Genomic DNA, 22,595 nt, shown 5'->3' with positions numbered 1-22,595 from the left:
GTGTGTGTGTGTGTGTGTGTGTGTGTGTGTGTGTGTGTGTGTGTGTGTGTAAATGGATAGATATTGCCTTTGGGCTTGATGAAGGTCAACAGGATCAAAACTTTGTAAGTGAATAAATGTAAAGCGAAACAGTGTGTAGGAGATTCGTTCAGCTGTCATCCAATATTTCATCATAATGCACAGCTCTCCCTACCCGTCACTCAAACTCACCATATCTCAATAATAATGCAAATTTCAAGCCTTGATACAGTTTAAAGAGTTGAGTTACATAGAGAAAAAAATAATCCTTCCCTGTACAGTCTCTACGAAGGGGGAAATCAAGTAAGCATTTACCGTCAGTTATGTCTGCGCTCAGACGGGGCTTTCCTGCACAAGAAAACTTTGGTGCACTCCAGACAGAGCCAAGGAAAATCAGCAGCACTGTGCAGCAGCAGTCTCTGGCACTTCCACATTTGCTTCATCTTTCAGCCTCAGAGGTTGCTGCATGCGCACAACCAGTAGTCCTGATCCGTTGAACCATATTTCACCGATGGTGCACTTTGTGTGGCCGCTTCACAGTACAGCGTTAGTTTTTAATGCGTTTCATGTTTTTAATGCGAGGCAGGTAGTTTCAGCAGTATCAGTGGGGCTGACATAAATGGAGTTAAATTAAAAACTGTAATGTTGGATTAAAAGCACAATTCCTAAATTGGAGACGGGAGCTCTTAGCCATTCTGGCACGAACTGTGAAAACTACTACGCGGGGAGTTAATTAAAGGAAATTTGAAAAGGAGAAGAAAAGCGTTCCAATTAAAACTGCAAACAACTTATATTTTTCAGATTTTATTTAAAGCGCTGACATTTGAATGCATTATCACTTTGTACCTGCTTGTTTACTGGAGCTTTCCCCCCATCTGTATTCACCCTAAATGAATATTAAAAATAAAGCGATATTAAACGAGTCACCTTCAGACATTAAGTGGAAACAGTTATCTGTTTTCGGGAAGCTGGTTGGCCAAAGGCATTTTCAGACTGTGGAGGTGGAGTGCGGTGGGGTAGCGTCTTTTTGAGGCAGCAGAAAGGTTTTCACTCTGACACACATCCCATTTGTTATGACATGTAGAGGCACATCTAAAAGCAAACTCCTAAGAGGTTGCTGAGGGCGACCTCAGTAAAATGCAAATGAATTCCACCAGAGTATCTTAGACAATGCACAAAGCTGTCTAAACTGGAAGCCTATTAATCCATTAAGTTGTGATGCTCAGTTGCGTTCTGAAGAATTAGAAGCAGCTCCACAAGAGCACGCAGCGTGAACCCAAACTTTTTCTGACCCAATTACCTTAGCCGATCTGTTCCTCTGACTCCTCTGGACGGCACTGGAGCTACACTGCCATTTGTATCTCTTCCAAGATTCCTCATGAACTTTTCATGTGAGGTGCCTTATAAATTATGGGGGCTCTTCCAGCTGACATTATGCGGGAAAAAATGGCAAAGCCTGCCTTTTCTTCTCTGGCTCTTATCATAAAACAAAGGCTAGCTCAAACCAGGAGGAAAGGCTTTCCTGACAGCTCAGAGTCCTGCGTGGAGTACAGTATGCCCATATGAATCTCTCTGCTAATTTCCAATGACTGTCTGTTAATAACATTTATGCCACTGCTCAAAAATCGCTCTGTATAAATATTGATTGGATATTAAAATTTCACCGTTTTCCTAATTCTATACAGTGGAAACGCTGAAAGTCGGCGATCACAGGGAGGAATTCTCCACTTGTCATTCGGGTGTTAAAGCAGAAATAAAAACAGATTCTCTGCGGCAGAAGGAACTACACTGCATAAGTATCATCATCACTAATTGTAAATAATGCAGAGCATCTCATCCTTTCAATTATTCAGCTTTATGTCCTGGTTTTGGTTGACAGAAATGTAGTGATGACAAAATATTGTAAGTTCCTCTGATGCACAAATGCCAAGGCATCTGTACTGCAAGCTGAGTAGCTGTGTCTTATTAGATTTCCACAAACACAGTACACCTACGCACAATCTAAGTGGATTAAATATGACGGATGATGACATTTGGAGAAAAGGCTCTTTCAGATTACTCAAATCTAATCTGGAACTCTAAATCAGGACTAATCAGTTGCTTTTCAAAGAAGCTTCAATCATAGGGGGAATTTCTGGCTTGCAAACTGGGTTTCTCGCAAGAAAAGCCGGTCTTTTATAGTGCATCATTTTCAGGTTTTTTTTTAACAGCTTGAGGAGCGTTTGCATTTGGGAATGGCTGCTTTTTTAAATGTCGCCGCAGAAAGTCTTCAAAGACTTGTCCGGCGTAATTGCTGGACTGCAGCAGGAAAGCGTAATGATGGTGTGGTGCTCCGCTGTGTCTAATGAAAAGTTTCCTGGTGACATCACAGAGCCAGAGTATAACGTTAATTCAATTCAATTAACCCCCTCTGGACCAATGAAAACTCACTACGGCTGTTTCAGATTAGAAGCTCATCAAAGACATTAGTGACACCAATAAAACTTTGCTATAGGAAGACAATGATCCAGTCCAGTAGCGCGCTCGAGATCGCAGCCCCACGTTGATTAATCTTGTTAATTACTAGCCTTAGGGTTTCAACAACTGTTAGCCCTCTTTCCCCCAATATCCCCGACAAAAAAGAAGAGGCCTACGTGTCATTAGATCCTTTGTAATTACAAAAGTCTTGCGCTCTGAGACCAATTCTCCCACAGCTCTGGATATACAGAAGGAAACATGCCGGACCGGCGCTGATTCTCACATCGCTGTGCTGAGTGTATGTACATTATTCAGCGGGGGAGGAAGACGGCTCTGTGGATTTCCAGAGCAGCATCTGCCTGCGCTTGAACTCCCTCCTAATGAGTCCCAGCAGTCGCCTCGGTCTCCGGCTCCTGCCCTAACCCTCTTCCCATCTCTCATCGCTGTCGCCATGTTTAACCACAAGATGACCCTCCCTCCCCCTCCTCCTCTTCCGCTCCCGTAACAGACATACGCTGTCAGCTGGGGATGCACACGCTATCCCTAACTTGCTCTGGCTACCTCAGCTCACATATGACCCATTTCTCAACTCCCCATGTCCTTGCTTTACCAGCCTTCAGCCAGTCGGCCTCAGAGCTGGCAAACGGGGGTGACTGCATGCATGGTATAGCAGTACACAGAGTTCATGCCCAGGCTGCAACACATACACCCAAAAATTAGGCCATTCCTCAGTAAAGCGACTATACTTTGTTTAAGCCAGCAGATCCGTTTGACCTATGTCTAATGCGAACCAATTAAGGTCTTTACATGAGTGCGCACCAACGTGAAGCCGAATATCCCTTAATACCAGTTAAATACACGTCCCTGTAGCTATAATACACCTACACATGGTATCATGGTGTGCTGTGTGATTATGTGCTGATATAAAGCCTGCTGCAGAGTCCCACTGAATGTATTGAATGAGGTATCTAATGGGCATGGGAACTAATTCCAGGGCAAAGGGGATTAAAGGCTAGAGAAAAGAGAGCAGCAGAGGGATGGCACTCGCTGGCAGCTGTGGGTGCAGAGGGCGGAAAAATAGAAATGAAATAAAAATGCACAGAATCCTTGCCTTCTGAATCCTATTTTGCAAAATAGTATTAAAACTGGTATTTTGTTTAATCCTGGCAGTTATATATATATATTTGTTTCACAATTATAGCAAAATTAAATATAAGTGCTACACAAGGGGAGAAAGGGGAAATGCTGTGAAAAGATGGACACTCAACCAAGATATAGAGATATATTAAAATCCATCTCCTTCATCTGTCCAACACCTTCACTGTGTGCCTCGTTCTCATTACACCTTGAGCCAGAGTTGTGCTTTCGCCTTTGATCAAACTGATATAGTTCTGAGACTCTACCTTGAGGACTTCTTCCCAGACAAGAACAGTCAGTGCTGTTTCTACACCATGAAAATTAATAGATAAGAGAAACAAGAATACAGGGTAGCTTTGCACTGCGTTCAATGCTTGAGCCATTACCTGTAGGTAATGACCTGCCGAGGAGGTCCTGCAGGAATTACACATCTTTCTATATTCCTTTTCCTCTTTGTATTTGCAACATGAATATTTACTCTGAAATAATGTGATAAATAGTCAGTGGTTTATAACCTACAGTCACATCTTCTGGTTGCCTTTCTTTCACCATTTCATCACTGTGCCCCTATTGGCAAATTAATTGGAGACTCGCTGAAAAACTTTGGTTACTAGGGAAAAATGTATACTCCCCAACCGCTTACTGGTTTACTGGCTGTCACTGGGGGAAACTGGTCACAAAGAGGGTGCTGTACCAAAAACACATCTGTGATTGCTTTGGTTTCTAACAGATTGCCGTGGTTGCTCATAGTTTTATTGGAAGACACCGACCTGTCTGCAAACCAACCAACCAAAGAGTGCTGATGAAACTGAAGAGTGCAACAGAGTTCAAAGAAAATCAAAAGGTCCAACTTTTGCTCTGAAGGTGAACTTTGCCCATTTCTGATTTGCACTGCAGTTTTCACAGTTTCAGTAGCTCTTAGCAAAGATGCCACGAGTTATAGTGATCTGCTAGTTACCAAAGCTATTATGAGCATCTCTTTGCGACCAATCACAAACAAGTGGTTTCTGGGGATTATGTCCTAGCAAATGATGACAACTGTTTTCTAGGCCTGTGTTTAATGGGGTCTAAGAGAACCAAAGGTTTTTATATTTCTCTCGAATTAACGAATACTTTTTTAATGTTGCATTTCCCCTGTTGCGTAAATAAAGCCTGGACTTCATGGTCAGATCATTTCTGTGTGTTTTACTTTCTTTTTTAATGCCAACACGAAGAGCTGTTGTTGCAATAGCCAATTCTTTTCCAGTGTCACTTTAAAGGTGGTTTTCATGATGCCTTCATGTGTTCAACAAATCAGTATTGTCAAGTTGAGTGATGGAGAGGCAATGGAGAAAGGCTTAGCAACACAACTTGACCAAGTGGTGACCTACACAATCCTAATGCATACATAAGATTATATTTGCGCTGGGAACCAATTACACTAAGAGTTCCAGGAGGGAATGAGACACAGGTGGAAGTTTTCAAAACTTAAACCAATGAAAGAGGGACAAACAAAAAGGGAACAAGCAGGAAATAAAACTAGGGTAACAGAGATGGGAAAATAACCTTCAAGGCAAAACAGGAAATGAGACAAACAATGAGACATACAGTCTAACAAAATAGCAGAGACAGGGGAACACAGGAGGCAGAAGAAACTCAAACAGACGCACAAAAACAACAACTCTATCAAGAGAACAAAAGGCTGGAAAACCCCAGGATCATGACAAACGTACACTTACGTCTGGACCAATTACAGTCCTGAAATCTGACTTCTAAGAACTACAATGGTCTGCAGTTCCTGCAGTTCAAACACAGAAAATCTCCAATAGTTACTACCAACCACTGAACCAGATACCAACCTAACTTACGTCACTATAAGGATGAATCTAGGAACTCTTAATTCAGGTTTTTCCGTTTTAACCCACAATTCCACATTTTGCTAGTCAGCAATCAAACCCAACAGCAGACACTCAGTCTCAGTTTCTTTGCTTTTTTAAAAGTAACTAAGGAGCCTGTTTGGTTCTACTTTTAGTTTCACAAAATGTCACAGTGAAAATGACAGAGTGAGTGCTCCTAATGAGATCACACTGCCTGCACTAATGTTTGCAGAACTGCTTTTGAAATCCTTCAAAAAGAATGCTGTTTATCTGCAAAGCTCTTCCCAGTAATACTTACACGTGACCCAAACAGTGAGTAATGAGCTAATTTTAACCACTTTTCTACTAGCACCTATGACTGTTGTCATGTCAGCGACACTTACTGCTGAGATTCCAGATCCAATTACAGCAAAAATTACTATTTAGATTTGTTCAAGCAGCAAAGCGGGGCTGAGGGAGAACATTAAATCACCCCGAGCGCTATACGGAGCAAATATGTCGCTACCATATATGAAAACACAACAGGGACAAGGCAAATGATCCTGTCACCATGTCTGGTAATAGGAACAGGAACAGGAGGAAGGGGCTGAGGGAGAAATCAATTAAGAAACACTGTGATATTATAAAAGAGAAAATATCCAACTGTCTTTATGAATGTTAAGACAGTCAGTTGATGCCCATATATGGCAAATATGCAAGTTTTGTATTCAACTTCAAAATGTTTCCCAAGATTTTTGTGTAGCAGACAATAAAGCGTCTGAGGAGCCAAATTAATAAATAAGATAATCCGGTGCTCTGTCAATACGAAAATAAGGATGCTGGTGCTATTCATTAGTTCCACTAGGCTGTAGCTCTGTGGTTGGTTAGTTAAACCAGAAGGAGCAAAAACGTTATAATAACACGAAGCATGTTCATGCACGCCAGCATGCAGGTTGCTGCTGTATGCTTAAAAAGTGATAACCTGACAAATGCAGGTTATTACATTAACCTCTTTTCTAAAATGAAAATATGAATAAGTTCAATGCTGGTTGGATTTGGTGTTACACTTAAAGAAGTACTCACAGACTTTTAAGGAATACCTTTAGATTGTAAATGTGTTTTTAAATGGTTGACTCAAGTCGTAATATTTTGTTTAATTTTTTTTTAATTAATTTATTATTTTAAATCACTTGCATTTCGTACATATTTGTATTTTCAGCATTTCGGACTTTTGTTTCGGCAATTTTTTTTAGTTCGTCTCACATTCATATAGAAAAATGCAAAGTATATTACTTAATACACCTCCAAAAAACCTGTAATTTCAGGAATGACCTGGTATTCCAGTTGTCATAAAAACTGCATACACTGCAGATCAACTGTAAAAGAAATACTAATACATCCTAACTGTCCATATCATTTACTGCATATAAAACCTGCTCTGACTCCACTTATTGCTGAATGAAGAGCTGTTTGACATCTCGAGCAAAGCTTTTTGTCCGTTGCAGCATGAAGAAGGGATTGATCAGCATCTACATCCTCCTTTCTAACAGTATTAGGGATAAAAATTTCCGAAATGACCATCATGTTGCATTCAATAAGACTTGAGACCATAAACTCATTAGTAAAGTGCTTACTCGGGTTGGAGATCAAAGAAACCAAACTCATATTTTCTCATAGACTTCAATATAGTCACACTTCTTTCTACAACCAAAGAAGTCGCCCCCTGCTGACCGTTAAAAAGAATGCAGGTTCAAGGCACTTATACGTTAGCATACGCTACATCTATGTTTCCTTAGCAAAAGCATGTTGCTGATCAGGTGTTGGTGAAATGAGATTTGGCATCTTACCAAAATATTCCTCGGACGGAGGGTTGTCCATGTCATACAGCATCTTCTTGGTCAGGCGTTCCAGCTCATCTTCAGGGTGGGCCATGGGAGCGCTGCCCTGAAAACAGAGAAAGGAACATACGGTGGCTGTGAATCGGAGAGAAACCTCAAAGAGATAATGAACATTTACATCACTCTGAAGAAGCTTATCTGTGATCCGTTCAGCTTTAAAAGGAAAGAAAGGGTATAGCAGATGTATATAAGTAACACAAGTCTAGCTTCGAGTTAAAGCTTCACAAAAACCTTACTAAAAAAGGATGAAGCATGGCCTCAAGGTCAACCAAAACACTTTCACCATAATTAACATGCAGCCAACGGTCCTGGGTCTGCCTTTCCCCTCTGAGATATCTGACCCTGGCTCAGGCCCCGGTGGTGTGCAGCCCAGAAGGTTGAGCATTTCCTTCTGTGCAACACAAGTATGTGGAAAAAACTGTGACCCTGACTAATCCCTGTGTTTGGAAAATAACGATAGCAGAAGAAACAGAAGGGGAAAACATTAGAAGATAGCTGTTTTTTAAGTCTCGTACATTTGGGCGATAGGTCGGGAGATACTTATTTAATCATACTCTGAGCACAAAAAGATTTCGGGTGCGAGCTGTGCCGGGGCCTAATCTGTGAAAGAGTCTGAAAGGATGACATAACTCTCTGAAGATGCCACTTCTTCTTCTTCCTTGTGAGTCTGCCCTCCTTCTTATCATGCAGCATCTGACATCTGCCTGCTGTGCCTGTATGGGGCTGACGTGTTGTGCCTGACATTTTCTGCCAATCATCCTCAGACTTCGAGAATCCCCCTCCTCCCATCCAGCTTCGGCTCACGGTGCAATCCCGTCACAGGTGCGTGTGTGTCCTTTTAGACACCCCAGAGGCTTGAACTCGACGCTCTTCGCGCTGCGTGGCCGAGCTTTTTCAGAAAATCAGCGACACTCGGATGACCTTCCCTAGATCTGGGGCCGACTGAATCTTTACAGAAGATTTGATTTTCAATATTGCAACATGGGCAAAGATCTGAGCTGACCTTTGAGGTGCTCCTAATTGTGGCATCTGGGAGCTGGATGAGCGTGAACTAAGCGTTCGGTTTACTCGGTCACATAAAGGAATCAGATTGGTCAATAGGAGATTTAGAGAAAACATATTTTTGTATGCAGAACGAGAGCGTAATTACAGATCCAGTCACCCAGCACTTCTGGTGTTATCGACTCCGTCTGTGTGCATTTTACCCTCAGGTGTGCACACGACTATATTGCACCCTCTGTAATTCATTCATCCCCCCCAGTTCGACACTCAAGTCGCTTGTATTCCTCAAAGTATTTGTTTTTAACACTGTTTTTGTCAAAGTGTCAAGAAGGATTAAGAAAGCTTTGTATAGATGTTTTTTTTCCCCAAAATGTCGCTGGTGACCTGAGGCGTGTAATAACTTAAGTTCTTTGAATAACAGCATGCTGTAATCTCTTGTAATCTCCAGTTTGACTTCATGATGGAAGGCCTGTCTCATGCCTAAACGCAGACTGTTGGGCCAAAAATTGAGTGTAACGCACACCACAGCAGCATTTTCTTAACAGCAGCTCTGCAAATGAAGACGGCCTGCTTGAGCTCACTGATGAGTAGGCATTCATGAAAACGATCGTTTTAAAAAATGACAAAGCAATCAAGAGCGCCTCGTGCGTAAATTAGCAGTCCTGATAGAAGTTAGCATTAGCACTGCGGCTGAAGACAAAGGAAGCTACCATGACTTCCAAAAGTTTCATTTGCTCTGAATCGGAAGAAGAGCTCCGGTGGACTCCACAGTGAGCCACAATTTGCACAGTAACCGAGCTAAAGCAACTAAAAACACGTTACCGTGATTCATGATTACAGTTCTGACAGGCCATTTACGTTCCCATGGCGAGAGAATAATGGCACTGTCAGAGCTGCTGGCATGCTTCAGTCACGCACAAGGTGTCCTTTGGCAGCAGCGTGTGACACAATATTGAGACTACATTGTCACTCCCAGAGTGCCACTTTTAAAACATGCAGGATTACTGTTGTGAATAGGGAAACTTTTCCTAACCCTAAAATGAAACAAATCTCCAAAAATGAAACAAATGAGTCAGAAAAACGGGAGACTGTGTGCACCAGCCTCCTGGGTGAGAAACCTGCAGCCTAATGCGGACTTCCCTGATCTCTGTCACTGGACCGTGGGTTCTCTGCAGCCAGCACACGTAAGCCACAGACGATAAATAAACGACAACAGAGAGCTTGTTGGTGAAATCTCACAAACGCTCGGGGATGAGATCACGGTGACTGCTTTGTAAACAACAAAGTGAAATTTCAGCTCGTGTCTGAGGGCACAAATATGATTTCTGGCCCACAGGCTACCGTTTGACTATTACTGCAGAACGGGAGGCAAACTTTAATAAACTGTAAAAGTAAATAAATACACAAATATTAAACTTTGCTTACATGCTGCTAATTATTTGACATGCACACACTTTAGAACACAGCACAGACGCTTCTTCCAGCGTATAAACACAGACTCATGCATTTCAGGATCAATTTTCATGAACGTGACTCACCGTGCGTGTCAAAGTTACGGGAACACGTATACAACTGTGTAATTTCAACAGTAGATTAAAGGTTGTGTTCGAAATGTGCAGTGTATCTGAAAAGAGTCACCTGCGTGGTACGTTTATTTACAGAGATGGTGAGAAACGCTGAGCTCTGCCTACTGTCCACGATGTATCAGCGAGCGTCAGAACTTTATGATGCATGACTTTACCCGGCCTGGCTCAGGATGCAGCCAGCTCATAATGGAAGCCCAAACAGCAGGCCTCATTAACTCTGAGGGATCGACACGTTGGACGTGCAAATCTTTCTTCTCTCTAGAGAGCAGCTGGGTCTGAGCCCTCGGATTCCTTGGGACCTCGCGCTTCCTCAGCTGCTCAGCCATCATCGGCCAGATCACATGATTAAGAGGAGACGAAAGGAAACGTTCCTCAGCGGCCGGGTATTCCTCGTTTTCACCTTAAATCCCATTTCTTTTTTAATAATACAAAATGGTCAAAGGTGGCATACAACAACTCGCACAACAGAAAACAAAATCAATCATATACCTGAAAGAAGTGCCCCTGTTGTCAACCTTCTGCTCATTATGCCGGTGTTGTTAGCTTGAGACAGTGAAGTAGACGATTTAACACTGTTAATCTTAGCTCCACATCAAAAGCACATTGGAGAGGGAACGAAATGCTGCTATTACCAGAAACAGACTTTTGAGTTTAAGCTTCATTTATATCTTATCCACTCTTTGACACCCCGCAGCAATGCACTGCCAGAGAGTTTAAAGCACCTTGTTAGGGAGTCTTTTGTGACAGCACAGAATAATTTTTCACTTGAATAAGAGAAAGAAATTGCTTCCCTGCACGCTTTATGATTGAGTCGCAGTTCCTGTTCAGCTTTTCAGAGGCAACAATAGAAACCATACAGCAGCTATATGTGCCGCAGACGTGAATTTTTCAGTTATGTCTGGCTCAATTCAGTAAATTGTTTGCCTACGCCTTCGGGACACTCTGTCGCAGTTTCATTGAAGTTGGTGCTTAAATTTCGTTGGCCTAACATCTGCACCCTTCGTACACTGTTTTGCACGGACAGGCTCGCAGGTTTCACTCGTAACACCCCTGAAAGATATCCTGATGGATCATCAAATGCTTTCCACTTGAAAAATGATTTTGTTAAATGCCAGAACACATAAAATCACAGACAACAATAGCATCTATAAGTGACCGCCGTTGCGTGCTAGCTGATATGGCGCGACAGAGTCTGGGAGCTGATCGCTGCCCGACTGCCACATCTATGAATAAAGCTGTGTGCACCACCCACTGTGGAATTGGCATTGTGTCAGACCCGATTAGGTGACGAGTGGAGTGTGCTGGGTGGGGTGAGGAGTGGGGGCGGGGGGGGGCTCCGTACATGCTCTCACCTGATGCCCTGACAGCGCTGTGTCCCGCTAAGAACTAAACCTCAGGCTCTGTCTTTCCTGCTTCCACTGCAGTGACAGAGAGTGAACAGGAGAGACAACTGTTCTCAGGGCATCGCATCTGCACCTTTGTTAGAGGAGGTGCCACAAAGGCGTCCAAACAGGAAGCTGGAACTATACGCACAGCTACAGATCTGTGAGACGAAACCACACAGAGCACATCAGCTCTGTCACAGTAAAGATCCAACGTTTTTAAATTTGTTGTAACAAGAGAAGACATCAAATTAAGACACTAAATTACATTTGAGAATTTAATTGTCTCTCTTTAGACATCTCCACAATGGATCATCTGGATGGAGGATGCCTCCTCCTCTCCTGTCACTACTTCCATGAAAATCCTCTGAGGGCTTCCTCTTTTCCTCCTGCCTGGCAGCTCCATCTTCATCATCCTTTGTCAATAAGTCGCCTATCCCTCCTCTGCACATGTCCAAACCATCTCAGCCTCACCTCTCTAACTTTGTCTCCAAACTGCCCAACCTGAGCTGTCCTTCTGATAGACTAATTTCTAATGTTGTCCATTCTACTCACGCCTATGAAAACCATAACAGCTTACGTCCAATCTTAACATCTCACTACTATTTTGTAAACCACCCCTTTTGGTGCCATCCTTCTGTCACAAATCACCCGACACTCATCTCCACCCACTCCACCCTCTCTGCTCTCTCTTCTTCACCTCTCTTATGCACCATCCTTTGCTTTGGACGGTTGACTACAGGTATTTAAACTCATCTAGCTTCACTTTCTCTACTTTTTGAGTCTTCACCCTCTCATTTACACACGCGCATTCTGTCTTGCTTCCACCGACTTTCATCCTCTTCTCTCAAGAGCATACCTCCACCTCTCCAGTCTCTAGTCACTCCCTGCTACTCACAGTGCTCACAGTTTCAGATCACAGTCTCATCTGCAAACACCTAAACACTCAGTTTCATACGGTTCTTTTCATGAGAGAGTGGCTATTCCTAATATGGCCACCACAGGTAAGCAGCTCTACCTGCTGTTTAAATCATTTGTTTGAGAGGCAGCCAACCAAAAGCAAGGTGGCTTAAAGGGAGTGGAGTTAAAAGAGGGCTTAGATCCACCACGCCCCAGTACTTTTATATAGCACGTTTTATACTGCTCACACAGACTCACACACTGATGGAAGGGTTGGGAGGTAATTGAGTATCTTGGAGTGGGGGAATCGGGGATGTTCCAATTGTGATGAGCTTCCAACTGGTGAACCCACTTCAACTCCACAGATGCCCCAATAAACATTATTTATAGTGGAGAGTTAATAGCAACATGGCTTCTCCTAAATACTGAATCTCATGAAACGAGAGATGACTTAGAATATAACCATAACAAACCAAAAGGGAAACATGTGGTTGAGTATACAAGGCTGTAAAATGTTCCCATCAGTAACCCACCTGCAAGTCTACAGAAGGCCAAGCAAACACGGCTCATCAGGATCTACAAATACACAAAACTGCACTTTCCTCTTTCTAAAAACAACACACACACACAGCAGCTACAGTACCATTACAGTTTAGATTTCTTTACCCAAAAAGTGAGCATAATTCAAATGTCAGTTCAACTCTTGAGGAATCGTGAGTTGTATCTTCATATTTAGGTCACTCCTTTTTTCTTCTTCTTGTTTTGCATAGTCCAAAAGGAGCATGCGAACACAATGAGACCAAGAGCCGCTGCATAAACAGCACAAGCCACTGAGCTGAAAGCGATAACCAGAAGGGGGGAAAAGTACAAGCAGTGTAAAAAGAGCCCGATGGAAAGCAACACTAATCCGTGTCTCCATCAGCTGCGCGTTTCTTCTCATCTACTTCCTGTAAATGCAGCATTGCACCTTAAACCAAGCACAATTGTCTTGCCTTTAACAATAGCCGAACACTTCCTGCACGATCAGCACAAACTGAAGAAAGACATAATCACTCACAGACACATTTATCCACAGATTAAATGATGATGGACTTCACAATGCAGAAATACTCTTTAGTGTCAATGGAGCTGCAGCTTTAAGTCAGAGCCGCTTTAGTCAGCTCACAAAAATGTGACACCCTGGCTTTTTGTCTCTCTCAGTCACAGCTGTATTATTTGAAATGGACATTGAGCCTTTGGAAGGGAATGGGCTTATTAAAATAATAGTAATAATAACCACAACAACAGCAAATGGACCACTGCATTAGTGAAGGTTCACGAGTGGATTGAATTTTCTTATTGGATTGGAAATGTCTAAAAATATGCATTTGTTGCCGCAACACTAAACGAGTGATTACAGCAGCTTAGGCGACTCCGTTTCACCAGAACAATGAAAGGATTGCTGGATCAGTCACACTATCCTTTCAGAGTGTGCGCGTGTGTGTGTGCGGGGACTTCTGCACGTCGTGTGTTTAGAAGCGAACGTGCAGGTTAAATGCTGTGTATTAACAGCTCTCACTTTACAGTGGATGGTATTGACTGTATCAGGGTGACACAATATAAAACCTATGAAAGCCCCTTTCATTTATAAAACTGACCAGGGTGCACTTAGAGGCGGATGAGACGCCACTGTCTCTCTCCGACTCCAAATGAAGGCAATAAAAACATCACCTGTGGTGAAAGTTTGCTTTGTCATTTCTCCAACCGATCGCATGTTCGTAGCTTTATGTAATCCAAATGATGAATATGCAGCCTGCGATGTAAAACAGGTTACGAGTAATCTGTAACGCATTACACTTTGAGAGGAGACATCGCGGCGCTGCAAATTAAGCTCAAGGCCACCTTCTGAGGAGGCGCAGATAAAGTATACATTCTCTCCAAACAAAATAGGTCATGCTGTTTCAGCTCCAATTAAACAGAGAGGAAAAAAATAACAGTCAACTGTAGAGCAGCTGTGTACAGAGCAGCCGACGATAATTAAAAATTAACCAATTCCATAATTGACTTTTTCCACAGCCATTCAAACCTTCGCTGAGAAGTGAATTCACATAAAGGGATGAATTTGAGAGTGTTTGCAGACATGTAATGTATGTAGAGGGGCCTTTCAATGTTTGTAAGATGTGCGTGTGTAAAAACTAGGTCATCTGTTTGGAACTGACACATCCCCCTGCAAACAGATATTTGAAAATCTGAGCGTGCAGAGAGGGGTGCCACGAGCAATCTAAAAAAACAAAAAACAAAAACCCAACAACAACAACAACAAATGACTGCACAAATTGTTGGGACGGAGATAAAACTTATTTGGCGTCTCTTTGTATACAATTACCATCCTGCGACCGGAGCAAACACGATATTAAAGAGGATGCAGGTTTCCCTGGTTTTGGGTGCAAGCTCCAAGTGTTCTCCTGCAGTTTCCTCATGTGGTAGCCTAGATCCATATTTAAACACATGTGGTGGACATAATGAAGATTCATCCAGGTTATCCTTTCAAATCGATGTATCGGGAACCTGCACTTCCCTTTTGTAATACACAGTGGTGCCGATCTCCTGTGTAATTTTACCTCTCAGGCAAAACCATGATATATCCTTCCCAATTCCACCTAAACAACTGCATGGTTTATCTGAATGACACCCTGAGAGATATCTCCTGACCAAAAGCTACCGCTCAAACGCTGCGGCCAAGATCACACAAAGGCCAATCCGCTCGGGGACGCTTCCCCGATGTGGGAAAAAAAAAATGATTCGAAAGTGTACACGTTTCACTGACTCTGATTCAAGGGCGGATAAAAGATTTCTATTGTGGTCGGAGAAGGATGTGAGGAGGGAAGAGAGGACACCAAAAACTGAGAAAACTTGGTGTGCAGAAAGGTGTTGAGGAGATCATGTCCAGGAGGATCCAGCAGGGGCCACTGTTCATGCAGGTGGTTTTGGCCACATCCTCTGTAACTGAACCAAAAAGAGCCTTTTTCTTACTGTGTGATCAATACATTAACACAGCCAAGCAGTGTCAGACAGTCCATCAGTTCTTCCCCATTGAATGAAGTGAGCTAATTAAAGCCATTCTTTACTAACTAATCTTGGACACAGAGGACTGAACACTCTTCACGCCAAATATTTTTTATTGTTTACATACAGGGACCGTCTGTCACTGGAGTCAATGCAAGAAAGCCATCCACTGTGCTCAGTGTCAGCTCTGGTATAAAAAGGAATAAACAGTGTTTAGAAAGCCTACCGTACCTCTGCTACTCTTTCAATGCACACAGGGGCTGTGGTGATGAAAAGCTAGAACCATCAATCAAACACAATCTACATGGACATTATTGTACAGCACTGTCTGGAGTTTTACACAATATTAAAATAGATTGATGTGGAATTTACAGGGCTTCACACTTAGCTTCACTAGCATTATTGCAGCCACCAGCTTTGTCATGTGGTTGTACCGTCACATGACTTGGTCTCTTTTTTTTGCGATTTGCACACCGCAATTTTGCACGTGCCCAACAGCGACTTGATATTTGAAAAATAAACAGAAAGTTTCTCAGCCATGAGCAGTGGCTGAGCAAATGGGTCATCAAATTAAGAAACAAAAAATATCATCTAGTAAGATGAATGCATAACAGCAGAATGCTTAACTTCTGAAAAGTAGTAGAGTCTGCAACCAGTCATCGGGTTTCTAACTGTTGTTCAAAGATACTACAAGATTTTACTGTTTGCATTGCAAGTATATAGCAGACTAATGGCATATTTACTAGAGAACTGAAAAACAAAGAGTGAAGTCTCGGTGTTCTGTGCTTTGGTAGCTGTTTTGTGGATGCGAGTCCCTTCCTGTTGCGTGAAAGGCTCAGTTTCAGACAGTCTATTTTTAGCTATTTATCATTTCAAGATGCACGGATATCCCTAATATGGTCATCTGTGGCAGAGGAGCTGCAAACACCTACTGCTCAAACGTTCTGTTTGTATGAAGCAGCCAATCAGGAGAAAGTTTTCTTGAATGGAAGGGGAAGTGAGCTAAAAAAGCATTTCACACTTCAGATCGAGAAAGTCTTTTGTTAGAATGTCGTGGACCAAAAAAGGCAGCACTATGCTATGGTGTTTTGGGTTTTTTTTGTTTTTTTTCCCAGTGGTGGGAGATAATGGAGGTCACGGAGGAAACTTGCATAAACATAAAAAAAAACAAAACAAGATGCAAAGTAAAACAGAAAAGCCAAACCCAGCACTCAGGGCTACACCAAGGCCCAGAACAAGACAGGGAAGGATTATTCTGAACTGTGAATCATGCAAAGCTTATACAGAGTATAAAATAGGCCCGTCCCTTAAACTTGGCTAATATGTGAAAAGTTCGGTGCCAAGATTTAAAAAATAAATAAATAAAAAAAAATCACTGTGCATTTCTAAATGTATCATTACAGAAATTATATTCAGCATTTCACTGATGATTCCACAGTCAGTCACAAAGGTAAGAGAAGACGGCAAATTAACATAATCGTTATAGTAATTAGTGTGTATTTAAATGTGCATCAAATAGTTGAAACACGGATTTCAATCTTGTGTTTTCATTGGGCTTCTTATGATTGATGTCTTAACATAATAATCATAATCTTCCATCACCTGACTCCTGAGCCGATACTGAGTTTTTCTCTCTTTTCTTCCTGTGCAAACATTCTCTTAAAATTTTGAATCTCTTGCAGCTTCTTAGTATTTCCGATTGCGCCGTTGCAGTCTCCTGCTTACTCCCTTCTGTCTCCTCGTCCCTTCATTTCCTCCCTTGACATTTAAAAAGCCTCAGTTTTAAATATCTATCACGCACAGAACACTACAGTAATGTGGTGTTGACACAGGTCGTGAGCTCTGAAGGTGCCTTTAAAAACAACTTAAAATCGAACTTTGAAAACACTGTAAAAACATCTTCAGGCCCACTTAGGGGTTCATAACTTCCTACTCTCTGGTCTTTTCGCCTGACAGGGTAATATTTTCAATTAAGAAAGTCTTTCCACAGCCTTTTAGCTTCAGAACGAAGCTAAGCGCTTGCTTTGGGAAGAGTGGGTGGTTTGTTGTTGATGGGGGGCTGTTTGAACTCTATTTTAGAACTTGAGAAGTGGGTAAATGCCACCAAAGCCCAACACGGTAACACACACACTACGCTTTAAAGCTGTGGTAAAATCTCAGTACTGCAGGATATAGCTGCACCTCTTCAATCCAGCACAGTGACGACAGCAGGTTGAAAACAAGAAAATAAACTGCTAAGACATTTTGGATTGCCGGAGCTCACTGAACTGCAATGACAGGTATCGATCGGGCCAGTTATTTACCAGCCAAGCTGTTCGTCTGAGAGGGGGCATGAAGAGAACACAGTGGCAGGGGCTATTATTTATGAGCAGTTATGTGACAAACACTTCTGATCTACAAGGGGTTACGACTGGCTGAAGGTAGCGGCCAATCAACAACTAACAAAAAAAGAACCTGAAAGCAACTACAACAATATTCAAGTGACACCAATGAGCTCATCTATAAAATGAGTATCATGAATCAAATAATCATTGGGAGGTTTTCTGGAACATTCAAGTTGTAGCTCTGTAAACAGAAGCTTTGTAAAAATCATCTTTATTCCATGTAAAGACTCACAGCTGCACATCTCTTTATTGGAGTTGCCTGGAAATAAGAATCTGGTAGTTCATTGGAATTCACACATACAACTGAATGGAGCTTTCCAGGAAAGAAAATACCCATGAAAAGCTGCATTACATAGATTTATAGATGTTCTTTTTGAAATTATTTATATGTCTCTCATAACCCAACACTAGGCTTACAGTGGCCATATGCTCACTTATAGTTACAGCGATAATGGCCAGGAAACTTTGTTCATTTAGTAATGCTATAAAATTGTGTTTAATCGCAAGAAACCCAGCTATTTAGCAATCAGATAGGGTCATTTATGACCCTATCATATTTTCTACAGGAATCCATTTTTAATGGTTTTATCTGTTGTAAATCAGAGTTTGTATATGTGGAATACTTCAGAAATCTCGCAAAGAAACACTTAAAATCAAGACTTCCTAAACAGTACTTCTCTAGGTTTGCAAGCCACTTGACTGTAAAACAACGTAGTGATTGGAATTTGATAATTAAGATACAATCAAAGCTTATGTCTTTCAAAAATGTGTACACATATTGCACATAACCCGCCATTGTCCTTGCCATACCGATGGACCATGTAGATCATGTAAGTAACTAGTCCATCCATCCATCTTCATCTGCTTTATCCGGGGCCGGGTCGCGGGGGCAGCAGCCTAAGCAGAGAAGCCCAGACCTCCCTCTCCCCAGCCACCTCCTCCAGCTTATCCAGGGGAACGCCAAGGCGTTCCCAGGCCAGCCGAGAGATATAATCTCTCCAGCGTGTCCTGGGTCTGCCCCGAGGCCTCCTCCCGGTGGGACATGCCCAGAACACCAAACCCAGGAGGCACCCAGGAGGCATCCTTGTCAGATGCCCAAACCACCTCAGCTGGCTCCTTTCGATGTGGAGGAGCAGCGGCTCTACTCTGAGCCCCTCCTGGATGGCCGAACTTCTCACCCTATCTCTAAGGGAGAGGCCAGCCACCCTTCGGAGGAAGCTCTTTTCCGCCGCTTGTATACCCTTTATGAAGAAAACATCGAGGGAAGAGTTTATCCTGCCCGGGTTACCGGGGCCCCGCCCTGGAGCCAGGCCCGGTGAGGGTGCCCGAGGGCGAGCGTCTGGTGGCCGGGCCTTAGTCCATGGGGCCCGGCCGGGCACAGCCCGAAAAGGGGACATGGGCCAATCCTCCCGCAGGCCCACCACCCGCATGAGGCGCTATAGGGGTCGGGTGAATTGTGTGCCGGGCGGCGGCCAGGAGCGGAGGCCCTGGCGGACTGATACCCGGCTGCCAAGACTGGCAATCGGGACTAAATAAAAGTATTGTTTTAAATCTTTAGTGACCTGTTATGATTATAAGTTCTTCTTATAATTATTATCAAGGAGTAGCTGTGGTTAAAAACTCTCAGGATGTTCCTTTTTACTTTCCAGCAGGTGGTTTCGTATACCATCAGGACAGCTGTAGTTTTAGGGCACAATTAAAAGTCTTCACTACTTTGTCATTATTTTATTTATTAGTCATCTGTAAAGTAATTCCAATTTAAAACAAAAGTCAGAACTCCCATACTTCAGCAGCTACTCTGATTTTGAAGAGCTGTGGTAGTAAAACATCACTTAGGTAATCAGTTTTCAATATTGTCTCATGCATTTATTCATAGCACAGCATCTCTATTAACCTTAATTGGCCCAGTTCCTCTGTGTTGTTACACACCTGTTTTAAACCTAGAAGCAGTAACTGAGAGGAAGCTTTCGAATGTGTTGGCAAGAAAGTGAACCATAAGGAGATCCGCCATAAATCGCTGACCTCGGATCAGATCCACCGGACTGACCTTTAGTCTGCGAAGCATTCGGTAACAAAATCCTGAGTGGACCACCGCTGCACACTGTGCCAGCAACACGTCGGAGGCACAGCAGTAATTACATACAGTAGCTTGTACCTCTGCAATGCTACGGGGAATACAGCTGATCCTTGTCGCACGATCTGACCTGCATTAGAGGTGTAATGACTTCTGATGATATGACAGACAAGAATGCGTGCTGCATAGTTACAAGGCACAAGTCAGTCAACCGATACGAGGCCAAAGATTTAATATTCCAAACTGACATTAGCTTAAAGGGTGAGAGGATGTAAGTACCTCATGAGGCTTTTTTCAGCAGTATGTGACAAAGTCCTGCACAGCCTCCTATTTAAATGACTATAACAGTCTCTATTTTTAGATTTAGTTATTAAAATGAAGTAGGCCTTACACTGCCTGAAATATCTGCTGTGTAAATGTTTATTGATACCAGTTTCGTTTCTCTTGCACTTTAAAGATTTATCTTACACACCCTTACATTTCCTCCCAGCAACTTCTATTTTTTCAGAAAGCACAGAATACTTTAAAAACTTTAAATTGATGAAATGTCAAGTGCATCCCTAGTCAATGCCTGTTGCAGCTCTTAGTTTATGTGTATATTGTAGTTATATTTACTGGTGTTTCCAAGGGCCTCCACCTCGACTGACCTGCTGCTGTGGTATTCTACACATGGAAGGAGGCACTTCTTAAAAGAGCTCACCACCAACCAATGAGCTCAAAGGTTGGAGCATATATAGAAGATGTTTCCATATTTACATGAATGACTAGAAAGGCAGCAAAATGCACAGATCATCATTTTTGCGAAAGGGAGCAGAGCAATGTGGAATTTCCTGTGAGCTGTGCAGTATTGGTGTGGTTGCCAAAGACTGTATATAAAAGATGGCTGTAGCCATTGTGACATCACCTACTGTTTGTGAAGGTTCACAGTTACTACGATTTACAAAGGTAGACGAATTGCTGACACGCTTCAATCGATCTGGGTCAGTCTGCTCCAAAGACTGCGCCTTGTCTGCGATGCATTTATGTCCCATGTTACTGTGGTTATATGAAAGCAAGACTCCCAAGTACCCAAATCATTTTGTAGTACAGCCCCATTTGTGCAGGAATCAACCAGTTTGGAACCATTTCAAAAGCAATGAGTTTACAAGTTGCAGATCACATGCCGCGGTGCCAAACCACTGTTTTCACTATTGTGACGGTAGCACAAAGCACACCCTCCTTTATCCTGCTTGTTGACGCTAATAAAAACCACAGTGTTAAACATAGCAATCATTATGTTTTATACAGTAAGGCGTTAAGTGTTTAATGAGGTCATGAGTCAGTCAAAAAGTACAATGTTTATTTTGTTTTTCCTCGACTTCTGTACAATCCAACTTCTTTTTGCATCCAGATTCAGAAAAATAAGATCCATTATGCCACTCTTGGACGCTGTAATCTTTAAGTAGCGAGATTTTCAGCACAATTTCAACTAACTAAAGTCAACGAACTTCAAAAAAAATCCTAAGAAAAAACAAATTAATGCTCATTTCTTCCTTTACTAACAGCAGGCATCGGGGTTTGGTTTGTTGAGATAAAATGCTGGTGGTGCCAATTCTCCATCCTCTGCCATTAAATCTTGTCAGCAGAGATACATTTTAACTGAAACGTTGCCTCTGACAAAAAAGTGGAAAACATGATGGAAAGATGTTTTTTTATGCACACAGAGATGCGATGTTTTCATCTGTCACAAGATTTCGTCTCGCCAGTGGATTTTAAGACAGCTCCGGTCTGTTCTTATTTTATGCGTTTCTACTCATTTGGCAATGCGTAAGAAACACATCAACGTGCCAGCAAAGGCAAATATGATGATTTCTAGCAAGTAAACATAAATCCAAGTTTATAATATTGAACTACTCTGCAAATTACTACTGCAAATTTCTATTAAAAGCACGGACAAGTTCCCTGTCGTCTTGGTGCCGTGAACACGTAGCAGTAAGCACCATTAACTGCCGGACTAAAGCTCACAGACTACTATTAAAGAAAAGCAGCTTTTATGTGTAATATTGCCTTTTTAAAACATGGAAAAAAACAGTTGAAAGGGCAAAGCAGCTCACAGGTGTAATTGGAGTATTCATACTTAGATATGCGTGGGTGTGCTTTTTCAAAATCATAACTCATTTTGTTTTTAATTGTGCTGTCAAGACAATAAGACTGAGAAACTGCATGGAAAATGTTCTAATTATACTTTCAGATTCATTACCTGCACAAACGCACTCGGATTCACACATAAAGGCTTATTTTAGTGGCATCGTTCTTCTGAAAGCACCACTGTAAATTAATATAGCAGGAAAAACAACGTTTTTACAGAAATAGATGTGATTGTGTCCTTAAGTATCGTGGCGTTTGAATAGAAAACACATAAATGTGTTGAGGTACAGAGCGAGAATTTAAGGCTGCTTTTTCTGATGTTAAGACTTTATGGTTAAGTAAAAATAGACGGCAGCTTTAAGGAATTCTAAGGAGTATTTATTTCATTCCCATGTAGCCGGAGGGAGATTCTGTAGACTGAAGAAAAACACATAAAAAGATCAGCAACAGATTTCTATGTAAAGGCTCCATGAAGCTGTGAAGGAAATGAAAATAGACAAAAAGGACAGTAGATGTGTATATGTGACACGATCACTGACCTGATGTGAGAAAAATCCATGTTTTTAATGAGGCCAGCGCATAGATGCTAAGCACAAATTGTCAGTACAATAAGAAATATGGAGCCGTCTGCCTGTCAGTACATATTTGGTACAGAACACAGTGCAATTTGTTTCAAGGTGCATCTACATGCAGAGAAGATCACAGGGTTACAGATAACATGTCTTCATCTCATCGAAGCCTTTGGCTCTC

The 22,595-nt window shown here is 42.2% G+C and overlaps 1 protein-coding gene across 1 annotated transcript in view; it reads right to left on the bottom strand.

Annotated features, from left to right (window-relative positions):
* The window catches only part of lpp (LIM domain containing preferred translocation partner in lipoma), a 131,301-nt gene that overhangs the window by 36,900 nt on the left and 71,806 nt on the right, over positions 1 to 22,595 (bottom strand). Inside the window, exon 6 of the mRNA XM_005919729.3 lies at positions 7,295 to 7,391. Coding sequence (XP_005919791.1) covers positions 7,295 to 7,391 — 97 coding nt within the window. The remainder of the gene's footprint in view (positions 1 to 7,294; positions 7,392 to 22,595) is intronic.

This window comes from Haplochromis burtoni, unplaced genomic scaffold (genome assembly GCF_018398535.1).
Source record: "Haplochromis burtoni strain Fernald_Lab_line unplaced genomic scaffold, NCSU_Asbu1 Contig_13, whole genome shotgun sequence".
NCBI lineage: Eukaryota > Metazoa > Chordata > Actinopteri > Cichliformes > Cichlidae > Haplochromis > Haplochromis burtoni.
This window is presented reverse-complemented; position numbering and strand designations above follow the sequence as displayed.